At 34.6% G+C, this 19957-nt stretch overlaps 2 protein-coding genes, 1 long non-coding RNA gene and 1 pseudogene across 4 annotated transcripts; all 4 read left to right on the plus strand.

Annotated features, from left to right (window-relative positions):
* Positions 1–3129: 3129 nt before the first annotated feature.
* LOC145591777 (3'-5' exonuclease-like) lies at positions 3130–4185 on the plus strand. Its single transcript, XM_081648279.1, has one exon. The coding sequence runs from the start codon at positions 3374–3376 to the stop codon at positions 4040–4042; it is 669 nt and encodes a 222-aa protein (XP_081504405.1). The 5' UTR covers positions 3130–3373; the 3' UTR covers positions 4043–4185.
* A 4892-nt stretch (positions 4186–9077) lies between these two features.
* LOC145605132 (uncharacterized) lies at positions 9078–11499 on the plus strand. The gene is made up of 6 exons (XM_081661160.1): positions 9078–9179; positions 9309–9401; positions 9494–9565; positions 10257–10344; positions 10462–10647; positions 11263–11499. Exons 1-6 carry the CDS (start codon positions 9106–9108, stop codon positions 11338–11340), a joined length of 591 nt encoding a protein of 196 aa, XP_081517286.1. The 5' UTR covers positions 9078–9105; the 3' UTR covers positions 11341–11499.
* A 134-nt stretch (positions 11500–11633) lies between these two features.
* Positions 11634–15103, plus strand: LOC145605142 (uncharacterized). Its single transcript, XR_014105008.1, has 3 exons — positions 11634–12213; positions 12688–13013; positions 14779–15103. It is a non-coding gene; the product is annotated as an uncharacterized LOC145605142 (long non-coding RNA).
* A 718-nt stretch (positions 15104–15821) lies between these two features.
* On the plus strand, positions 15822–19957 carry LOC145578234 (D-cysteine desulfhydrase 2, mitochondrial-like; annotated as a pseudogene). Its single transcript, XR_014098848.1, has 8 exons — positions 15822–15863; positions 16011–16084; positions 16319–16412; positions 16543–16555; positions 17995–18124; positions 18220–18387; positions 18649–18894; positions 19279–19957. The product of XR_014098848.1 is annotated as a D-cysteine desulfhydrase 2, mitochondrial-like (transcript).

The raw sequence follows: 19957 nt of genomic DNA on the forward strand, positions 1-19957 counted from the left end.
TAATCTTGACTCAACCTCTTTTTTTTTTTTTCTAATATTAATCTCTTCATATCTTTTGTTTTGTTTATTAGCAATTACAGGTCCCCTCTTTGGAGTAACTCATTTTCTTCTGTGCTTTTTTGAAGCTGGATTTCCTTAGAGAAATGTTATGATGTCCAAAGTTTTTTTTTTCCTCTATGTATATTACTCGTGGTTTCCTGCTATCATCGGCTCCTCTCTGCCTTCTGTTTCCTTTCTTTTTCCATCCTGAATCATAACTTGGTGTCTTGGTGTGTGTTCTCGAAGAAAAGAGAGTAAATTATGCACATTCACTGTGCTATTGGGATGAAATTGATAATGTGTGGAACTATGTCAACGGGCTAGCAATTTTAGTGCTTAGAGATGTTGCCTTTTCTTTTCCTTGCCAAACAGCTCATCAGAGGAATGGAGGAAGATGTTTAGGACTCTAAAAACCAAAATTATCATTCTATGCTAGTAGGCCCTTTCCTGTAAAGTTTTTTGTATAAGCTTAGATTCAAAGGTAGTAAAAGAAAGTATTAAGAACTTGTGAGGAGCCTTTTCTAGTCATGAATTCTTAATCTTAATATGTTTATCTCTGGCTCCATTTCTATTAGCTTATATGTTTTCTAGAAATTATGGTGTTAGATTGCTTAACCTCCAATTAGTGGAACATCTGTTGCTTCTTGTTAAACCCCGATGAACTTAGAAATCTTTTTCCTTTTATTCTTGGTTTGGTTTTTGGTACTAGGTCTCTTAAGCTACTTGAAGAGTGGACAACACAAGAAGCATGAAAGAAAAGATATTTAGACCCAAAATGTGTTTTTTTTTTTCCTCTCTTTTGTGATTGTGGGTTTTTCAGATTTCTTGATTAGCATTCTTTACATCCTTGCCCCTGCTGTGTGTCGATTTAGTTGTATCTTATATTTTGCTTGTGGTTTTTTCGTGAGCTGGGTTCACATTGGGAGGTAGTTTTTGTTGATGAGCCTGAAAACTGAAATAGGATATCATTTTGTAGGCTATATAAAGCAAGCACATCTCACCTGCTGCTTTCTGGTTAAGAAGATGTTAAGAATCTGAAGGCAGTCATAGAGTCTGGACCTTTTATTTAGGTAACTTGTGCTTTCATTCTAGTTTATCACACTATCTTTGAGTGCTCTAGACTAGGCATAGTTAGCTTGGTTGAATCTAGTGCTTCTATAATGTATATGCAGCACAAGCTTTTCAACTTCTCATTTTCAAGGCAATTTAGAGAAGATGAACTAGTGGTATCCAGGTAGACATAGTTGTGTCCCAAACTGACCATAAAAAAGGGTGCTTACATTTTGATCATACCTATGAGTTTGGCTGCTTTTTAAGGTATTATAATTCCAGGGAGTTGATTGAAAACGTCTCCTCTGTTGATCTTGGTGACTTTGTTGCAATGTGCTGGCTTGTGCTGGGTGCTTGATGTCTGTCCAGGTAGTTTTACAGTGTTGCTGACTTAACATAGTTTGTGCAGTTATTACAGGTATACATTTTTGGCGTGGTTTAAGCTGTGTAGGTATTTTGTGGTTGCCTGTTTTGCTCCTTTAATTTTGTTGGCTTTATTTGGATTAGTAATTGTTGCAGGTCTTGTAATAATACTTGGTAGATAGTATTGTTGAATTTTTATATCGACTATTGGAGAATATTCTATTGTGTACATGACCACCTTATGACATGATCTTAATGAATATGCATCTGAGCTTTGATCTTCGCTTATTAATATTGTTATATTGATACATTAAAGTTATACCTACAGACAAATGTTTGTTGATTTTTTTTCCCTGTGGGACGAATATTCTTTTGATGTTGCTCCGTATTATGTATGAAATGCTCTTTGAATTCCACAAAAGCGAACAATTTTGTGCGATAGCCCAGCTCTTTACTTCATACTAGCGTACTCTTTGCTACTCCTACCACATTTCTGTTATCGATGTTTTGCCAAATGCTCAATCTGTCCCTCGAATGTTAATGTACAGGTGTACACAAATGAGTAAGGTGACGAGTTAGATTGAATTGGTATCAGAAACTGTCAATTGTTGTGGTACGGAATTGATTAAAAAGGAGCGTAGGTAGAAACGAATGATATTTAAAATACGGTTTGACTAAGCTACTCAAGTCTTGATTACAGTAGATGCATTGGATTCCAGAAGCTTAATTAAATCTTCAGGAAATACGGAAATATTGAATCATACTTCTATAATGCAAGATTCTAATTATTTCTACAATTCAATAACTCAGATTCCCAACACAATAACAGTACACTTGTTACGCGATCTTTTTTGTTTTGGGCGTTGAGTTGAGGCAAATTTTTTGGATGGACAGTTAATTAGGTTAATAGAGTAGAAATACTGGTTGTGTTTAGTGACTTGATACCTGCATAAACTCTACTAGAAGTCTGGGGAAAAATGTTATTACGTAGTTTATGTCTCAGATGCACAAGGTTAGAGTGAAAAAAATGTGGTGATATAGTCATATAACTGTGCCATGATTTTCTTTTAATGCACAAACGGCTCTCCGTGTAAAAATCTACTTGTTCTGTCTCCTAGTTTCTCCAACTCCAAGAGATGTCCTTTGTTGATGTTAGTAAAGCACTAACTTGAAGCGTTGAATACGATCAAGTGTAGGATAAACATAGATCATTTTGTCTGCTGGACTTGGCTAGCAATGTGTGATACTGTATAATTTGTGTATTGTGTAATACGAAGTAGAGCACATGCGCTTGGGGTAGCTGGGGTGCTGCTGCACTAAACAACATATTAAAGCTGCTACTTACGGTGCCTTCTAAGCTTATCTGTTCTGCTGCACTAATACTTCCTGTGGTTGGAAGGGTGATTTTCGTCTATGCTTTGTTTGTATGGTGTATATGGGTTAGACCGATGGTTTGCTTAATCTATGTATTACGAAGTAACAGGTAATTTAAGATTAGTAGTTCTGAACTCTTGATTATACGAATAATACAATGTATGTGTTACGATTTGGATGTGATTTTCGCTAACTAGTAGTTTTACCTGATGGTATTTCTTGATCTTATTATTACACAAGTTGAATTTATCATTTTTATCACACCTCCCACAAATACAAAGTAACATTTGTGATAGAAAACTTAGCGCCATCAAATTTGTAGGTGGTGGTGGGGTAAGGCTATGAGAACTGTGTTTTATGTTCAAATCTTTCGGCCATGAAAGTACAATTATTGAAAGTATTTTACTTAGTGGAGTGAAAAAGTTGGTTACTTTCTAGTTAACTTGATACTTTCTACTCTCTTTCTCCTCCTATTTTTTCTACATCTCTTTTTTCCTTTGATACCTTCTCATATACTGGTTCTAGGAACAATTATCACGGAACAAATATGTCGATAACTTGCAAGGTTGGACTAGAAAGCAGAGTTGTAAAAACCACAATAGTAAAAACCATAGCCCAGCTTGATCAAAGTCTAAGGGAATTGCTTGTCAGCATAAGCCAAAATGTACGCGGTAATACTTGTAAATGTGTTGTAGGTTTGGGTGTTGAGAAAGAGTTTAGACCGTCCTCTAGTGCTGATGGCGTTGGAGGTAACCACCAAGTTTCAGAAAGAGTTGCAATATTGAAGCTTTGTTATGGCACCAGTTGTCTGATCATCCAGTTGCTGCAACTGAAAACAGCGCCTTGCTCACTGTCCAACTTTCTCCAACTCCGAGGGTTATCCTTTGTGGGTGTCGGGATCAGGCACTGTCTTGAGGCGTTGGAGAGGGATTACGGGATCAAGTGTAGGAACGCTGTTGATTTAGGCCAGTTGGCCTCGGCTATCAAGGAGAAAGAAGTGTATAAAGGGTATGGTCTCCTGGATTTAGTGAAAGAGCTGTGTTTTTCTGATGTGAAGAAGCATTTGATGGATAGTTTTACAGCTACAGCTCTGAGTAACTGGGGTGTTACCACATTATCCCAGAAACAGATTGAAGCAGCCACTTCAGATGCTTTCATATGCTTTTATTTAGGCAATGACTTGTTCGGAGGGTACATAGGTTCTACTCCATTTTAAAACTGATTACGAGAGCTATTCGGAGTTCGAGTACTTAATATTATGATAGATAGTTGTCAATTGTTGTCTACCAGTATTATGAATTATTAAGATTGTAACTTAATTTGATATCATTTGACTATATTAAGGCAATAAAGTTTAGATGTCATTGGTTATGTTCTTTTATATAGGCTATGAGTTGTGTGGAGGTTATACGGCTTTTTCGCACTTTATTTCTTACATTATCAATTGTTTGAAGCATAGAACATAAACATGAATGAAATAAAAAATCTCAACAAAACATTATGTTCAGCGCGAATGATGCATAAACTTTGCATTACAAAAATGTACCACTTAGAAGAGATGCCAAATTTTAAATACTTCCTCCGTTTCATATGAGATGTATTACTCGTATTTTGTAAAACACGGACTTATAGACAAATTTTAGATGGAGATAGAGAGAATATATTTACTAAAATGAAAAGTGATGCATCTAATTTGAAACTTCGTCATTTAGAAAATTATGCATCTAAAACAAATCAAAGAAAGTAGAAAAGGCATTAAATAATGTAAAATCATGTTATTAATTGAATTGACAAAAGTCCCACATTGGTCAGATACAAACAAAATACTGTGTTATAAACCAAGACAAGCAGATAATAGGATACGGCCTTACTTGAACTGGATATGTTCAATAGGATCGTACCCCTATAACCTTGAGTTCTAAGGAGACAGAAAACCAAGTCAGGTGGATGAATTATGACTGTTCGATCAGTTTCTTGTTTGCTTTATCCAATGTATATCTATCTATATTCATTTCTTTTGTGTAACAAAAATGGAGTTTCAAATGGTTTGAAACGAACAATAGCATTATATAGAAGAATTTAAGAACGCCTAAATCCTTCATATAGAAGCATCTGTGCAAATATGCTTTGAAATGAACAATAGCATTATGAGAAGAACTTGCAATAATCAAGTCGTCCACATAGACAAGCACATGCAATGAGAACATAACTAAATAGAGAATTATCAGCATAAGATGGTTTAAAACCAAAGTGTCGCAAAACGCTTGATAACGTAGCGAACCATTAACGCGGAGCTTGTTTCAAACCATAAAGATAGAGACTTTCTCAACTTGCAAACTTTCCTCTGAACTGGAGGACATAGCCCAGCGGAAAATGCATATAAACCTCCTTATCCAAATCACCTTGAAGAAAAGCATTATGAACATTCATCTTATGCAATTCCCAATTCAAAGAAACAACAATAGGAAGAAAAAGACATACCGTACCCATCTTAGCAATAGGAGCAAATGTTTCATGATAGTCGACACCTTCAACATGTAGATTGCCATGAACAATTGAACGCGCATTCAAACGCTCCACTTTAGACTTGTCGGTATATTTTATTTTATATACCCATAACCACTACCAATCGCTTTCTTGTTGGGAGGAAGATCCTCAACGGTCCACGTACCATTTCACTCTAAGGCATCAATCTCATCTTGCATCGCCTTGCGCCAACCGTCACATTTAACCGCCTCTTTAAATAAATACGGTTCCTTTCCCTTCGTAATTGCCATCTTAAAACACCTATGTCTCAAAGAAAAATTATTATATTCAACATGACAAGCTATAGGAAAGGCATACTTAAAGAATGAGATTGTGAAGGGGTGACTAATGTGTCTATTTTATATAGTATTTTACCCCCGTCCCTTGGTCATAATTAGTAGTGTTTTTGGCTCTTTAGAGCCACTTTTATTACTAATTGGTGTTTTCTAGTGTTTTCGTAGATTTGGTTGACTTTTGCAGGGATTTATGCTTTTGGAGTATTTTCCCGAGATATTTTGGAGCAATCACGAGCATTGGGGAAGCACGACCAGAGTTTATAGCCTAGGGCCGGTTAGAGCCATCGAACCGGTGATTAAGGGCTCGGTATAGGTGATACCGGGGCATTTGGACCGAGTATTCAAGACTGGAGAGGAAATTCAGATTGGCCCGAAGAGTTGGAGCCCAATTGTAGTCCAAATAGTGGCCCAAATGAGCAGCCCGGCCAAAAAGGCTGGCGCCCGGCCGGGCGAGAGAAGCTTTGGCTGGCGCCCGGTGACGCGCCCGGCCGGGCACGAGATTTGTATTATGAGCAAAAAGGCGCGCCCGATCGGGCGGTGCCTCGCCCGACCGGGCGCGTGTATTTCTTAGGAGACGTTTAACGTAGTTTTAATTTGTTTTAATTTAGGATTTGGTACGGAGTATAAATACTCCCCCGTAATACGATTTTAGTATCTCTTCTTCTTCTTTTTACTCTTTCTTTACTCTCTTAATTATTCTCTTAGATTTCTTTTCTCTTAAACCTTTGTTGTTAATTCTACTCTTAATTCCAGATTTATTTTGGTAACGATTTCTCTTCCCTTAATCTTAGTTATTTACTTTATTCTTTTTTATCATGTCTTGCTTTATTACTTTGATTAGTTTAGATTTAATTATGTGTGAGTAGTTTTATTTCTAGGGTTTATGGGGATCCAAAAATAATATGAAGGGGTAATTTATTGTTGTTAATTATCAATGCTAGATTAATTTCCTATTGATTGATTTAATGCTCTGTGACTAGATTAGGCCTATCTTTTATGCATGAGTTTGACAACATTGATTCGAGATTCGACAGATGAGAATTAATGTTTAGGTCTAGTTTCAATAGGCAGATTAATTTATAAATGGTTAAGTCGAGATTCGAGAGATGAGATTTAATACCGGTAAATTAATGGTATTAATTGATGCATTGATGATTGACTATTATTGATTAGAGATGAGTAGTTTTAATACGTGTGATTGTAATACGTAGCGAAAGCCCTTTACAATCTGGTTAATTGATGCATTGATGATTGACTATTATTGATTATTGGTATTGCATGATAATTTCTTATTGAATTGTTTTAACGTTTTACAATTGCGGCTTGTAAAAGTATAGCAATATTGAATTGATGAATCGAGCAGATGTTAATTTGATATTAAAGGCTATTTTCAATAGGAACTTAGATCTAGTAAATTGCGAGAGCCTGTTAGATCTATGTTGATTAATAAATTGCGAGAGCCTGTTAATCATGTTATTTATGCAATGTCAATGATTGATTACTATGTTTTACCCTGGAGTATTATTTATTGGTGAACCTATACCCTAGATCCTCTTATATATTGTTTTCTCTCTATTCTCAATCTTAGTAGTTTAGTTTCTTATTCGAATATAAATATTGGTTACTTAGATAATTTAGATTATAATAATTAATTAGGAGTAAAAAGACTTGTTTCCCTGTGGAGATCGACCCTACTTCCCTATCTACTTTAGTTAGAGGATTTAGGTAATTATTTTTGATTAGGGGATACGACTTTACCCAGTCAGTGACAGTTGACGAAGAAGTGGGGTCTATATTTCTCGTAATGTATGTATTTGTGACATAATGACGTATCCACGAAGGTGGACGTTTCTTACGTTGACCACGACCAAGATTTTCCGTCGAACTCCCACTCAAATTCAAAGTCGTAAACGAACTATTTTCATTAGAAATAATTTGCTCTATTACCGTACCCGAACCGAAAATCGCATTCGAATCACCACACACTGCACTTGCGCACAAGCACCTGTCCATCACACAACAGCAGACAACAACGCACCTCAAGCACGCACAACAAACACCACAGCGCACCACACATCGAACCTCGACCAATCGAGAGCAGCACAATAGCATAAATTAGGGAATAAAGACTGTAATTGCAACTACACCCAATTATGTGGAATTTTTTTTTAAAAAAATCTAAGCCCTAATCTCACAAATTTGCAGAAAAATAAAGAAGAAAAATTACGAATGGGACAAACAAACCAGGATCGAAAAAAATCTCTAGAAAGTAGAGAGGTTGTGATACCATGTTAAACTCAAAAATATCCACAAAGACATATATAGTATAATACATTAGGAAACTTAACTTGCCTAAAACTCCTAAAGAATATATATCCAAATATACAATATTATCAACATAATATTAACATAACTAAACCAACTTCTAATACATGCGGGTAATAACCACTTGGTCTCTTATTTTGTTGTAGACTAATTTTTTTTCGAGGATTTCAAGACTGGTTTGCTTATTATTAGTAACTAGCCTACTGGCCCGTGCAATGCACGGGTTATTCATATAAAATTGTATTGTGAGATAAATGAGGAAATATCAGTAAGTCATTATAGGGTATAATCGAAAAAAGAGGCTTAGATAGAAGGTGGAAGTGCTAAAATTAAAGAGAGAATAGGAAAAGGTTAAATTAAAGGGAAGAGAAGAAGATGAAGAGATGAAGTGTGTATGAAAGATGAAGTATAAGTTTAATAAAAGAATTTTAAAAAATGGTGTAATAAAAAATTAATAGTATAAGATGACATGTGGCACTGTGGTTAGAGAAGTGTAATAGAATGAATGGGGACATGTGTCTTTCTTAGTTTCTTGGTTATAGTTTTTAAATACTAAACTATACATATAGATTATACTCGTCTTTGGAGCTTCAGTAAATTTTATCCTTTTCTCTTGTAGTTTTCTGATTTCTTATATGTAGTATAATCAAAGTTAATTTATCTTTCTTGATCTTTATTAGTTTTTGTTGCATTTTAATTTTATCCATAACATATCACTTTTCCCCAATTCTTGAACAAATAAGAACCCTAAATTATATTGAGCAAATGGGAAGGGGTTTTGTGACCAAGAAAAGGATAAAAAAAGTTGGATGGGAAAAAGGAGGAAATGTCAAAAGTTAAGAAAACAAGTTTACAATATTTATCCACCCTAAGAAATTTATAATCTATTATATCTGCTATATTGCAACTTTAAAATTTTTTATATCTCACAAATAATATGATACAGAGATGGTAATTAATTATTTTTTTTTTGTTTTTTTTGTTTTGACGAGATGTGGTAATAATTTTCATTGAACTTGAATAGATTAGATGGGCTACTAAGAAGTCTAATCTATATCAATAGTAAGAAACATCAGAAGCCCAAATGTTTAAGGCCCATACATATGACATACTCGTATGACAAAGAAAAAAGATGTACAATACGGCTTATATATATCAGAGGAGAGCAAATCGGGGAAAACGCGAAACAACGAACCCAGTAGCAAGGCATGTCAATGGCGGTCTTCTTCCTCGAGCGATTTTCTGATGATTTAGCTGCATAATTTGCTCTATTGAAATTGAGATTATCTTATGTTAAATTTTAAGAACGATTTAAATTTTTTTATACGAGTTTAGGGTTTGTAATTCAATTCAATTAACGAGGATGAAGATGAATCAGAAGGATACAGGGTCCAGGGCGCTGAAAAATCAGATGAATACAGGGTCCAGGTTAATTTAATTCTTTTTTGTATAATTGAATTATTCTAATAAAATCATCCAGTGATTTTGATTTTTTTTTTTTTTTTTTTTTTTTGGGTCAGTCCAATTGAAGACGACGACGGTGGTTTTCGTGATGTAACTGATCCTTATCCTGGTGTACCAGAGGACTATGTGTAAGTTATCTCGTTTATCATTAATGTGTTTTTTTAGCTTATAATAAAGGACTTTAGTGGAATAGCTCATAGCTTAGCAATGGCTAATGGCTGGTTCTGTTCATGAGTAATAATGCTTGACTTTAGTGGAGTAGCCATTCATTCGTATAACCTTGCTTATCCCGATGATTGTTTCTGCCCTAACCTAACGCAAACGCATCATGATTCATTCGTATAACCCTGCTTATCCAATGATTGTTTCTTCCCTAACCTAACGCAAACGCATCATGATTCATTCCTATAACCTTGCTTATCCTGATGATTGTTTCTGCCCTAACCAAAAATAACGCGTCATGATTATCAAGTATTAAAATTTTGATATTAGGGATTTTACAAGTAAGGACAGGACATGACTGGACTTCCCATATTCTAGTTACAACTATGTTAAGTGTTTACTCGTAACATAATATAATTTAAAATTTATGTTAATTAGAAACTCTAATTTTGAGTTCATTTCCTCTTTTATTTCAATGTGAGTTATTTAACCTTTTTGTTTGGTTATACAATATATTTGTCATACACGGATAGGATACACCTTCAAAGCTCTCAGATTATCACCTCTCTTATGATTATATTAAGTTTACGCTAATATTATAGGTACTAATGTTTCTCTGTTAATTCTGTACCTGTATATCTACTTCCTAATTTTAAGTTATCCGCAAGAGGACTACACAGAGGCCTATCGTCGTCAAAATCTTGAATTCTCCCAAATAGCACTGGAATACTACAACAAGAGACATGTATGTAAATTCTTTCTATTACACGTACTTAGCTTAGCCTCCTTTTTTTCATGCTTCTAGTCTTTTTCTTGTGTCATCTATTTCATTCTTGTCAAAATTTCCATGTGTTATTTGCAGCGTACCAACTATGAACTTGTTGAGCCCTTGGATAGCTCAATTTTCAGCCATTTTCCAATGTGGATGCATCTAAACTTCACGGCTAAGCTCTTGATGGGAATGACAATTCTTCCGCCAAGCTCTTCTTTGTGGAGTTTTTTCATGAAACAGGTCGCTGGGTTGTCAATGCCTGTCATATCCTTAAAGGTAAGAAGAAGCTTCTTTCTGCCCTCAAACTTCCGAATTTTTCCTGTTCAGCATCTTAGATTCTTAGGCTGTTGTAGGTTACATATTTGCTGATACCTGCAATATGATTGCAGCATTTGATTTTTTCTACTAGTGGGTGTGCAAGACATCGTGTCAATTTGTGTTGATGGGTCTCATTTTAGATTGGGAAAGTGTAGTATTAAAATCTGTTACCATCGCTAGTTAAGTATGTAACATATTGATTGTGTTTGAGATTCGTGCATCTTAATTGGCCTTCATCGCTCATGATATGCTTCTAGGTTTGTAGTTGGTGGGCAGGAGGGCTAACATGTGAACAAAATGAGATTCCGGACAAATAAAATTAATATTTTACAATGCCGCATCAATAGCATGTTTAATTTTAAATCGAGAAAGTGCAGGTTGCAAATTTATTAGCCTCTAGTTGAGCATGTAAAATATTGGTTTATATCTGCTCTAGTTTTTGCTCTTATAATGTTTGCTAACCTCTTTGTCGTATCGTTAAGTTTGAGATTTTTGGCCTTTATTCTTCAAATTACTAGTTATGTTTACATTTCGTTATGAACTTCAATTACGAAGTAAATTATTTGTCCACAGGTAAATCTAGCCGCTGTGATTTTTGTCGACTTGAGTCACTTGACACCATTAAGCATCCAACCCATGGATTTCGTATGAAGCAAATGTCTGAGCCTTATGCTTTACGCTCTCGAGCTCATGGTTCTACAGTCGCCTAGGATGTCAACTTGGCAGCCAAGTTTTGAATTCTGCAAACAATGGTTGCATGTTTTCAACCTGTTTGATGGCCCTAAAAACCATGTTATGTACTAAGCACTATAATTGCGAATCAAGTCATAAACATTTTTTTTTTTTTTTTTTTTTTTTTGTAGATCTTCATTGGGCATTTTGTTTGTTGAATCTACTACAACTATGTTTATTACTCTATATATAATTTTTGGAAAATATATCATATTTTATTTGGGCAGGTGTAGTTGGGAGAACTGTAAGATTTTGAGATAATTTGAATTTATAAGCACTTGACATTATTTCAAATCTTTTCTCAGCTTTATAATAATTGCAACTTTTTGGTAAAAAACTTTAGACTTTTACAATTTTTATGGAGCAGAGAGTGTAAAATGACTCGTTGGCACCTCATTTTTGCTCGATCATTAGTGCAACTTTGTCAAAATAGTGGAAGTTTTATTGTGCTGGAAAGAGAATTATGATTTGGGGCAAGTTAAAGTTGATTGTCCGGGGTCATTTTGAAGTTTCGTTTTTTTTCTTCAGAGGTTTCTTTCTCAACTTGCTTCTTTCTCTTCCTTTCTTAAGTTCCCTGGCGCGTGCCTTTAATGGCTTCTTTTTTGTTTTCTTTCTTGCCTTTTGTGATGCGTTATGGTTGGTGTTTGTCGAGCTTCCCGTTTGGCAATTGAAAAGTTGAAATGATCATCATTGCATTGATTTGGTGTCTATGGAGTCTGATTTATTGGTGGTGTTGTTGGTGCTGCCGTCTGGCATTTCAAAAACCAAAGTGGCCGTTTTTGCTTGTGTAAGGTTAATTGATTTACTTTAAATTGATATTGATTACTCCGTATTTACTTTTCATATTCCCAATTCTCAGTTTTAGAATTTTGGCATTTTTCTTTCTTTTTTTCCTAATTTGTTTGATTGTGATATTTTCGGAATTGAATTTTGATCACTGTTTTGTTAGGGTTTCAATTTCGTGAAGTTCGGTTCTTTCCTTGTTTCCAGAGATGCATCATTGTTAATTTGGTTTGTTTTGGGGAATTTGGATAAAAAATTGTGAGAATTTTGCTAAGTATAGACTATAGAAGGATGAGATTCATGAGAAGGTCCTGTCATAGATATCAATTTATTGTTTATTTTTTGATTTTTTTGATTGATTGAACTTTTGGTTGAGGTTTGTTCTTGTTGCATTTGTTGAATTAATTGATGTCCTGCGGTGGTTCTGAATTTTGGTAGGACCTAAGAAATTGAATTGAAAGAGAAGACGAAATTGTGTTTCAGGATAAGTATCATGCAATCATACAATTCACCTCTTACCATCAGACAGGGATGAACCCGAGAGGCCAACTGCATCTTCATCTTTTCGTTGTTTCATTCAAGATCTCAAGACTCACTTTGTAGTTAGTCGTAGATTTGATCTTTTGATTTTGTTAAACCCTAATTATTTCCTCAGTTTATAATTTTTTCGCAACAACTCCGTATTATCTTCTGCTTTTTTTCATTTTGCTGGGTTTCCTAAATTTCATGTTGAACAATTCCCGGATTGGCATATTTGACCTTTGGAGTCGAAGTCAGCAAAGAATCATTCGAGATGGATGATAGAAAAAGTAAGCAAATACTTACTTTTTTTGTAAATTTATTATTTCTAAGATTAATATATTTCGTAAGGATCTTTAATCGTTGTAAATTCATGATAACTAATTTCCCAATAAGTACGTCTGTAGTTGTTGTTAATTGAGTTAATTATGTTATTGTACTTAAAACATGTTAATGAGCACCGTCAAATCTGGTTACAATTTCTCCCTTATTTCTATGATCTAGATTTTTGAGGTGTAAGGTTTTTAAATTATTTGATTTTTCTGCCTTTTTTGGTTTTTGATAGGCGTGTCGCGTACCTAACAAAAATAACCTAACAAGACCACTACTATGTAGACGGGCAAGTAAGGGTCGGATCCCAAGAGACTATAGTTCAGCTAATTAATTAGACTCAAGTAACTACTAAGCAAGTAACCAAATCAAATAAGTGAGAATTAATAACTAAGAACAATATCAACTAATAAGCAATGAATAATAATACTATGGAATTAATCAAGAACTAAAAACATCTAAGATTAAGTATCCCCACTAACATGAATCAATGCAATAGAACAATCCCTTTCCCTCAATTAAATCAATAAACATTCCACAGGACAGATGCTCCCTAAAACAATACTAAGAGTTTCTTTCGATCAACTAATAGCTTCCCTAACATGCAATCATACCTATTTTCATGGAATCATACATATTAAAGACATTGAGAACGACATCCTATAAGTCCTAGCAAGAACAATTAGCTATTTTCATGCATAAAAGCTCCAACTTTTAATTAGGGTTCTAAAATCAATTAAGAATCAACTTTCGTTGTAAACCTAATCACATTCAACAATACTATTTCTAGTTAATCATTGATAATAAAACCAACCTTAACAAAGAGGAATTACAAATTAATTAAATTGGGAATTGGGAATCAAATAACACATCAATCCATATTAGGGTTCAACCTAACCCTAGATTATGAAACTACTCACACATGATAATAGAAATAACAAGACAAATAATTAAAGAAAACATAATAACAATAGAAAATTAAAGAGATTAAAGATGAAAGAGAAATACTTGAAATTGAATTAAGATGAATGCTTCAATGGAGTTCTATGTGTTCTCTCCAAAACAACGTAGAATGGAAAAAGTTATAATAAAAACTAGATGTTTTAAAATAGGGTTAAAACCCCTATTTATACTTTCCTAAAAATAAACATAAAATAATAAATAAAATAAATCTCCTGCGCACACGTACACGGCCGTGTAGCTGACCATACTTGATCTTCAAATTTCATCATATACGTACACGGTCGTGTAGCTGAGAGGTACATGAGCGTGTAGGCGGACTTCATACGGAGATGGAATCACACGACCGTGTAGCTCGTGGTACACGACCGTGTAGCAAACACTCGAACTTGAAACCTTCGCATGACCGTGTAGTTAAGGGTACACGACCATGTAGCATTATCATCAATCATCATCTAACACTCCAATACACTTCTCATGACTTGCAAATCTCTTTATAAAGCTCTCCAATCCACCTCAAAATGTCGTGGCATGCTCATAATCACTCCAAATGCTCCATTTCATCCGAAAGTCTTCATATGCCTACAAAAATCAATCAAATAGACCAAGCCACACTAGAAGAAGGATATTAGCGAGAAATAGCTCCGTAGAGCTTAGAAATCATACAAAAATAGCTATAAATCGAGGGTAAAATATGGTATAGAATGTCTACATCAGTTTTAATTAGTTAAGATTGGGGAGATTGTCTATTTTTTTTTCCTTCAGAATGCAAGCTCCGGTGATGGTAAAGTGCTCGTAAAAATTTGATTCGAAATATCTGAGAAATGTCGGGACCTCTTGATCGATTTGCTCGCACATGTGAGTTTTTTCTAATTCTTTGATTTTGTGGTATATTTTATTTGGATTTTTTTATTTTAAGTTTTTCACATTTACGCTCTGTTTCCCCTTTAATTACTCCATTAAAGCAGCTTATGAGTAATTTTTCCTCCTTTGAAGCAGCTTATTAGCTATCTTTTCTCTAATAAATTGTATTGATGCTCAATTGATCTGCTGTTCTAGGGAAAATGTTATGTTGCCTTAAATTTGATTGCTATTGTCCAGAGTTTTCTTTCAACAGTAAATAACAACACAATGGAGACAACCTTAAGCTAATAGGTGCTTCTGTCAATTTAGTTCTATCCAAAAATACTTGTGAGGATGACTTTCAATGATATTTAGTGTAACTAACTTGTATTATTTCTTCAGTAAAAATCCACTATAGATACATGCTTTCATTCATTTTAATTCAATGAAAATTTCCTTTATCTTAAGACAATCTTGTCAGTACACAAGAAAATACCTTGGATCTTTTCACTACAATAAAACTCAAGTTAGTTTCATTTTGAAGCCATGCATTGAAATTCAAACTATTGGCCAAATGGTCAACTACTTTTATGTTCTGCCATAAGCTGCAAATGGTCTTTTATTTTATATTTTAGAGCACTCTTTCAATTTCGAAGTTAAAGGGAGCTTGTCACAAAGTTTAAGATGAACACAAAATGGGTTCATTTCAAATAGCATTACTTCATTTGTGTTTATAGACTAAGTGTACTAAGAAACATACGAAAGACTGGATCTTTTGTGAAGTTACATATAGTTGTCCTTGTCATGGTATTTTTTTGGGACAGTGTTGGTAAGGAGTGGCCTAATGCTTTCCTATCCTTCAACATTGAGTGGAACGAATCTGTGTAGGCTTATAGTGTAAGTTGAGAATTTTACTTAAATCTTAACCTTTTCCCAAATCTGATAATACTTGAAGCCATTAGCAAATGTGGAAAGTGGAGATATGGTTGCTTGTGAACATTGGCAAGGTCTTTGTGATTTAGTGTGATCTGCTTTTAGGTTGATTATGTATCTTAGTTTGGTTTGGATTTTTTCCTTGAGTTTCCGGTTGTTGATTACCTTGGCTTTGGCGAGGGTTCAATTTTGATATTAATTATGATCTGTTTTGGTTGCAGGGTACTGTTGGACCATGCAGCATTCCGAAATCAAGTTCTTGGAGTCCTGTTGAGCTAAGCAAATGGAAAAGTTTGTCCTAGATATGTCTTATTGTCTTATCCTATATCCTTTTGATTTACATGCAACATCGATAATAAAACATCTATACTTTATTCTTGAATTGCACATGGTTCTGATAATTTAGTAATACATCGTGTTGATACTGACATTTGTTTTTGCTACCTGGAAGACCATGTAGAAGATTAGGTTATGTTCATCCTCTTAACTAATGCACTTTTATACTGTTCTCTGTTTTTCATGTGTATAGCTGGAGTGGTCTAGGAAACATGGTGCCTGCAGAAGCCATGCGCCTATTTGTGAAGATTTTAGAGGTTTCAACTTGCCTACTTTCCTACGCCATAGTATGCAGCAGAATTCAATTTATATTAAGAACTCAATATGGTCGTCTAATGCATTATTATATTGATTTATAGGAAGAGGATCCAGGCTGGTATTCAATTCAAGAGCTGAAGTGTCGGATGCAGTTGTTGACGTGCAGATGAATGTGAGTTCCTTTTCCAATGGCTTGTATATTTTTAATCTGTTATATGCTTTATTTGAATACTGAGCATACCTTGTCTGCATTTAATCAAAATCTTACTACCTCCATATTATGTGAAACTTTTGGGAATTAAATGTAAGAGATAATAAATTTCAAATGTTGCACATAATATGTAACAGAGGAGTAGTTCCTGTTTGATAAGCAAAAGTCGAAGATTTTACAATTTGACAATTAGTATTAATATAATCGGACAGAGGTAGATGTTAAACATGCAGGTATAGTTTATGGAAAAATATTGTATGAGATAGTCTCTTGATATAGAAAGTAACACCTTGTTCTGTATAGCTTTTCACCAATTCGTCTCCATTGGGTGATAGCTCAGACCTGAGCTTGAGGCCTTGAGAACTGAGCTTAACTCAGTTTTGCTCAAAGTAGCTCAGACATATGCTTCAGAACTATATGCTTGAATCATCTACACAGACATTTATCTGATTTATGCTTTATCTCATTGTTCTAGAAAAGGGATAAAATGATCATCATTTAATAAATTGCTGGATTTAATGTGTTTTTTTTTTTGCAATATTTTTGATTTATTTTTTTCCCTTGTGAGTGATGAGTGCTTTTTTGGGTTTCATTGATGAACTGGTTGTTTTTGTAGTGATAAATCTGCATTTGGAACAAATTTGAGTTATTTGATGGGTTTTATAATTAGTTATTAATTTTTTAAATATTGGTGAAGAGTTTTGATTCAAAGCTTGATTTGTACGAAGGCTTCTGCATTTTAAAACTGGTTACTCCCCGCTTCTTAATTACTTGAACATATCATTCTTAATTCAGTATTTGCACACTTTCCTTGATCTCCTCTTCAACTCTTTACTTCCCACTTCTGCTACCTCTTTCTGCCAAGTGCTGTTGAGGTCCTCATTTTTCTATTTCTCAGCAATGAAATTCATTATCATTGTCAATGCCTTCTCTTAGTTTTCACTTTTCGTCAGCTGTTCACTTACTTCTGCAGGGGTGACCTTTGTTTCCTGCACTTGTTGTTCAATCTCTGCCAAAAGTGCTCTGTGATGTTTAGGTAATTTGACAAGTGTCAAACTCCATTAATTGATGAAATAAAAAATCCATGCTCTTGGTCCTAAACGAAGTGCTGACTTTCCATAGTCATGTACTCATGTAGTCATGTTGTAGTGTTGATGATCCAACATCGGTAATTGAGGTTAAGTGAACAGTCTAGGACTCCAGGTAACATAGGTATTTTTAGAAATACTCATTCGGGATGATTTATATAAATGACGTCTCACTTTTTGTCACCCTTCTACTTTATACTTAATTTGTTTGAATTAAAATGTCAATTGTACATAATTTTTTATTTTTATGTTTTTTTAACCTTTTGACAATAGTGATTTAGGGACTGCTTATATCTGTTTTGATTTTTGCAGGGATCATTAGCCTACTGGGGTACTTATCCGAAAGCCATATACTAGGGAAAAAGAGGCCATATAACTTTGTAATTGATGCGGGCTCTGGGACAACATCAATTGGTTTTGCCCTTGGAGCCTTAATTCGTGGGTATGGTTCAAATTTCTGTTTTAATATGTTGTGTTTATTTATTTATATTTTTATTTTTATTGAAGCATGTGAATTATGCTGTCGATATTAATCAGGCTGCCGTGGTAGGTAACTGCTGTAATGCTAGCTGATGCATACGTCAGATACAAGAATCAGGAGAATTGTCTGATTTCAGATTTTAAAAGATATGCGCCAGCCGAACTTTGCAACTACGAGTTGGAGGATGACCTCATTCAGTGGGTCAATCACAAAACTCCAAGAAAGTGAGTTGACAGTTACTCAATTACTCTCCGGTGAATTTTAAGATTAGTAGCACTAATTGAGTAATTGTTTCATGCTTTCATCACTTAGAAGAGTTAGAACTAATTTTTCCTTAGCTGAATTAATTTTATGTTCATTAGTGATATAGTCATATCATCCTCATAATTCCCTCCATACTTTTGTGTTTTGTGCTTTTGTCCCCTCCTTTTTACACTCTCTTTCGTCTTGCAGTATCACCATTTGATATCTGGCTAAGCCAATAGGCTCACTCATTGCATGTTTGGCAATGTCTTGGAGGGAGAAATCAAGGCATGTCAACAAGTAGCTAATGAATCAGGGATACCTATCGATCCAATATACCCATTGGCAGCATGGGAGCTAGCTGTTCAGTTAAGCCAGGAGCAACCAGACAAAGGAGAAAAGGTGTTGATGCTGCATACAGGGGGCACCCTTCGCATGTTTGGGCTAGCACAAAGATTCAAATCCTACTTTCGTACGCTGAAAGACAGGTCGCCCTAATAACTCTCTTATGATAAAAAGGTTTTGCCGTTTTCAGTTGATTTTTGACGAAAAATTATCTGTGGGTATGATCGAAAAATTTGTCATGTGATAATTTTTAGCATAATATTGTTCTTGTGTATTACTATCTTAAGATGTTGCTATAAAAAAGGTTTTGCTAATTTGGATGATGAAATATGTTGCCAATTACTTCCTGATTAATCATGAAAATTGTGTTAACTTGATTATCATCATTTAAGTTGGTGGGCCCTTATGTCACATGAATTTGAATCTTTTTTCTTTGATAATTTGAACGATAATTTTTGTGATATGTTTTGGATTTTTGTGTTTACATTTTGTGATGTGTGTTGTTTTAATCACTCTTCTTGCAACAGACTTAGAATTGGCCTTTGGTTTTAATCGATTTTCGAAGCGATTCGGTTCGATTGACGTTGATCGTAGGCTCGTAGCATTGAATTGAAGACTTTTTTGGTATGTTCTCCTCGATTTTTTGCAGAAGAGGTTGGATTACGGATTCAGTGGATATGTGGTGCCTTTCATCCACTAGTGGAAAATTTCCCATTCGTAACGGGCAAACACAGCCCACTCGTAACAGGCAGAAGGCCTTACGAGTGCGGCTGTTACGAATAACCTGCTATTCGTAACACTCACTGCCCGTTGTGAATAAGTGGTTATTTGTAACGGGCATTTCACCCACCCTTAAAGTATAACCACTTATTCGTAAATGACATATTTTATGTCCGTACGAATAATACTTATTTATAACTGGCAAAAGCTATGTCCGTTACAAATAGTGGTTTTTTTTTTTTTGGACATTTCGGCAACATTTCGTTTGTAATATGGATATTTTTCGATTTATTTCTATATATAATGATTATGCAAAATATTTTAAATTAAATAATTAAAAATTGATAAATATCTACGTGAACATTTGTCATATACTTTTTACCTAAGTTCAACACATACAAAAAGTTATCTATCCTAAGTTCCTAACAATAATTAGTCCATTGTTCTCGAATCACATTGATCTTATTTCTTGGACAATAATCCTTC

This window comes from Chenopodium album, chromosome 2, assembly GCF_948465745.1.
Source record: "Chenopodium album chromosome 2, dcCheAlbu1.1, whole genome shotgun sequence".
Classification (NCBI taxonomy): domain Eukaryota; kingdom Viridiplantae; phylum Streptophyta; class Magnoliopsida; order Caryophyllales; family Amaranthaceae; genus Chenopodium; species Chenopodium album.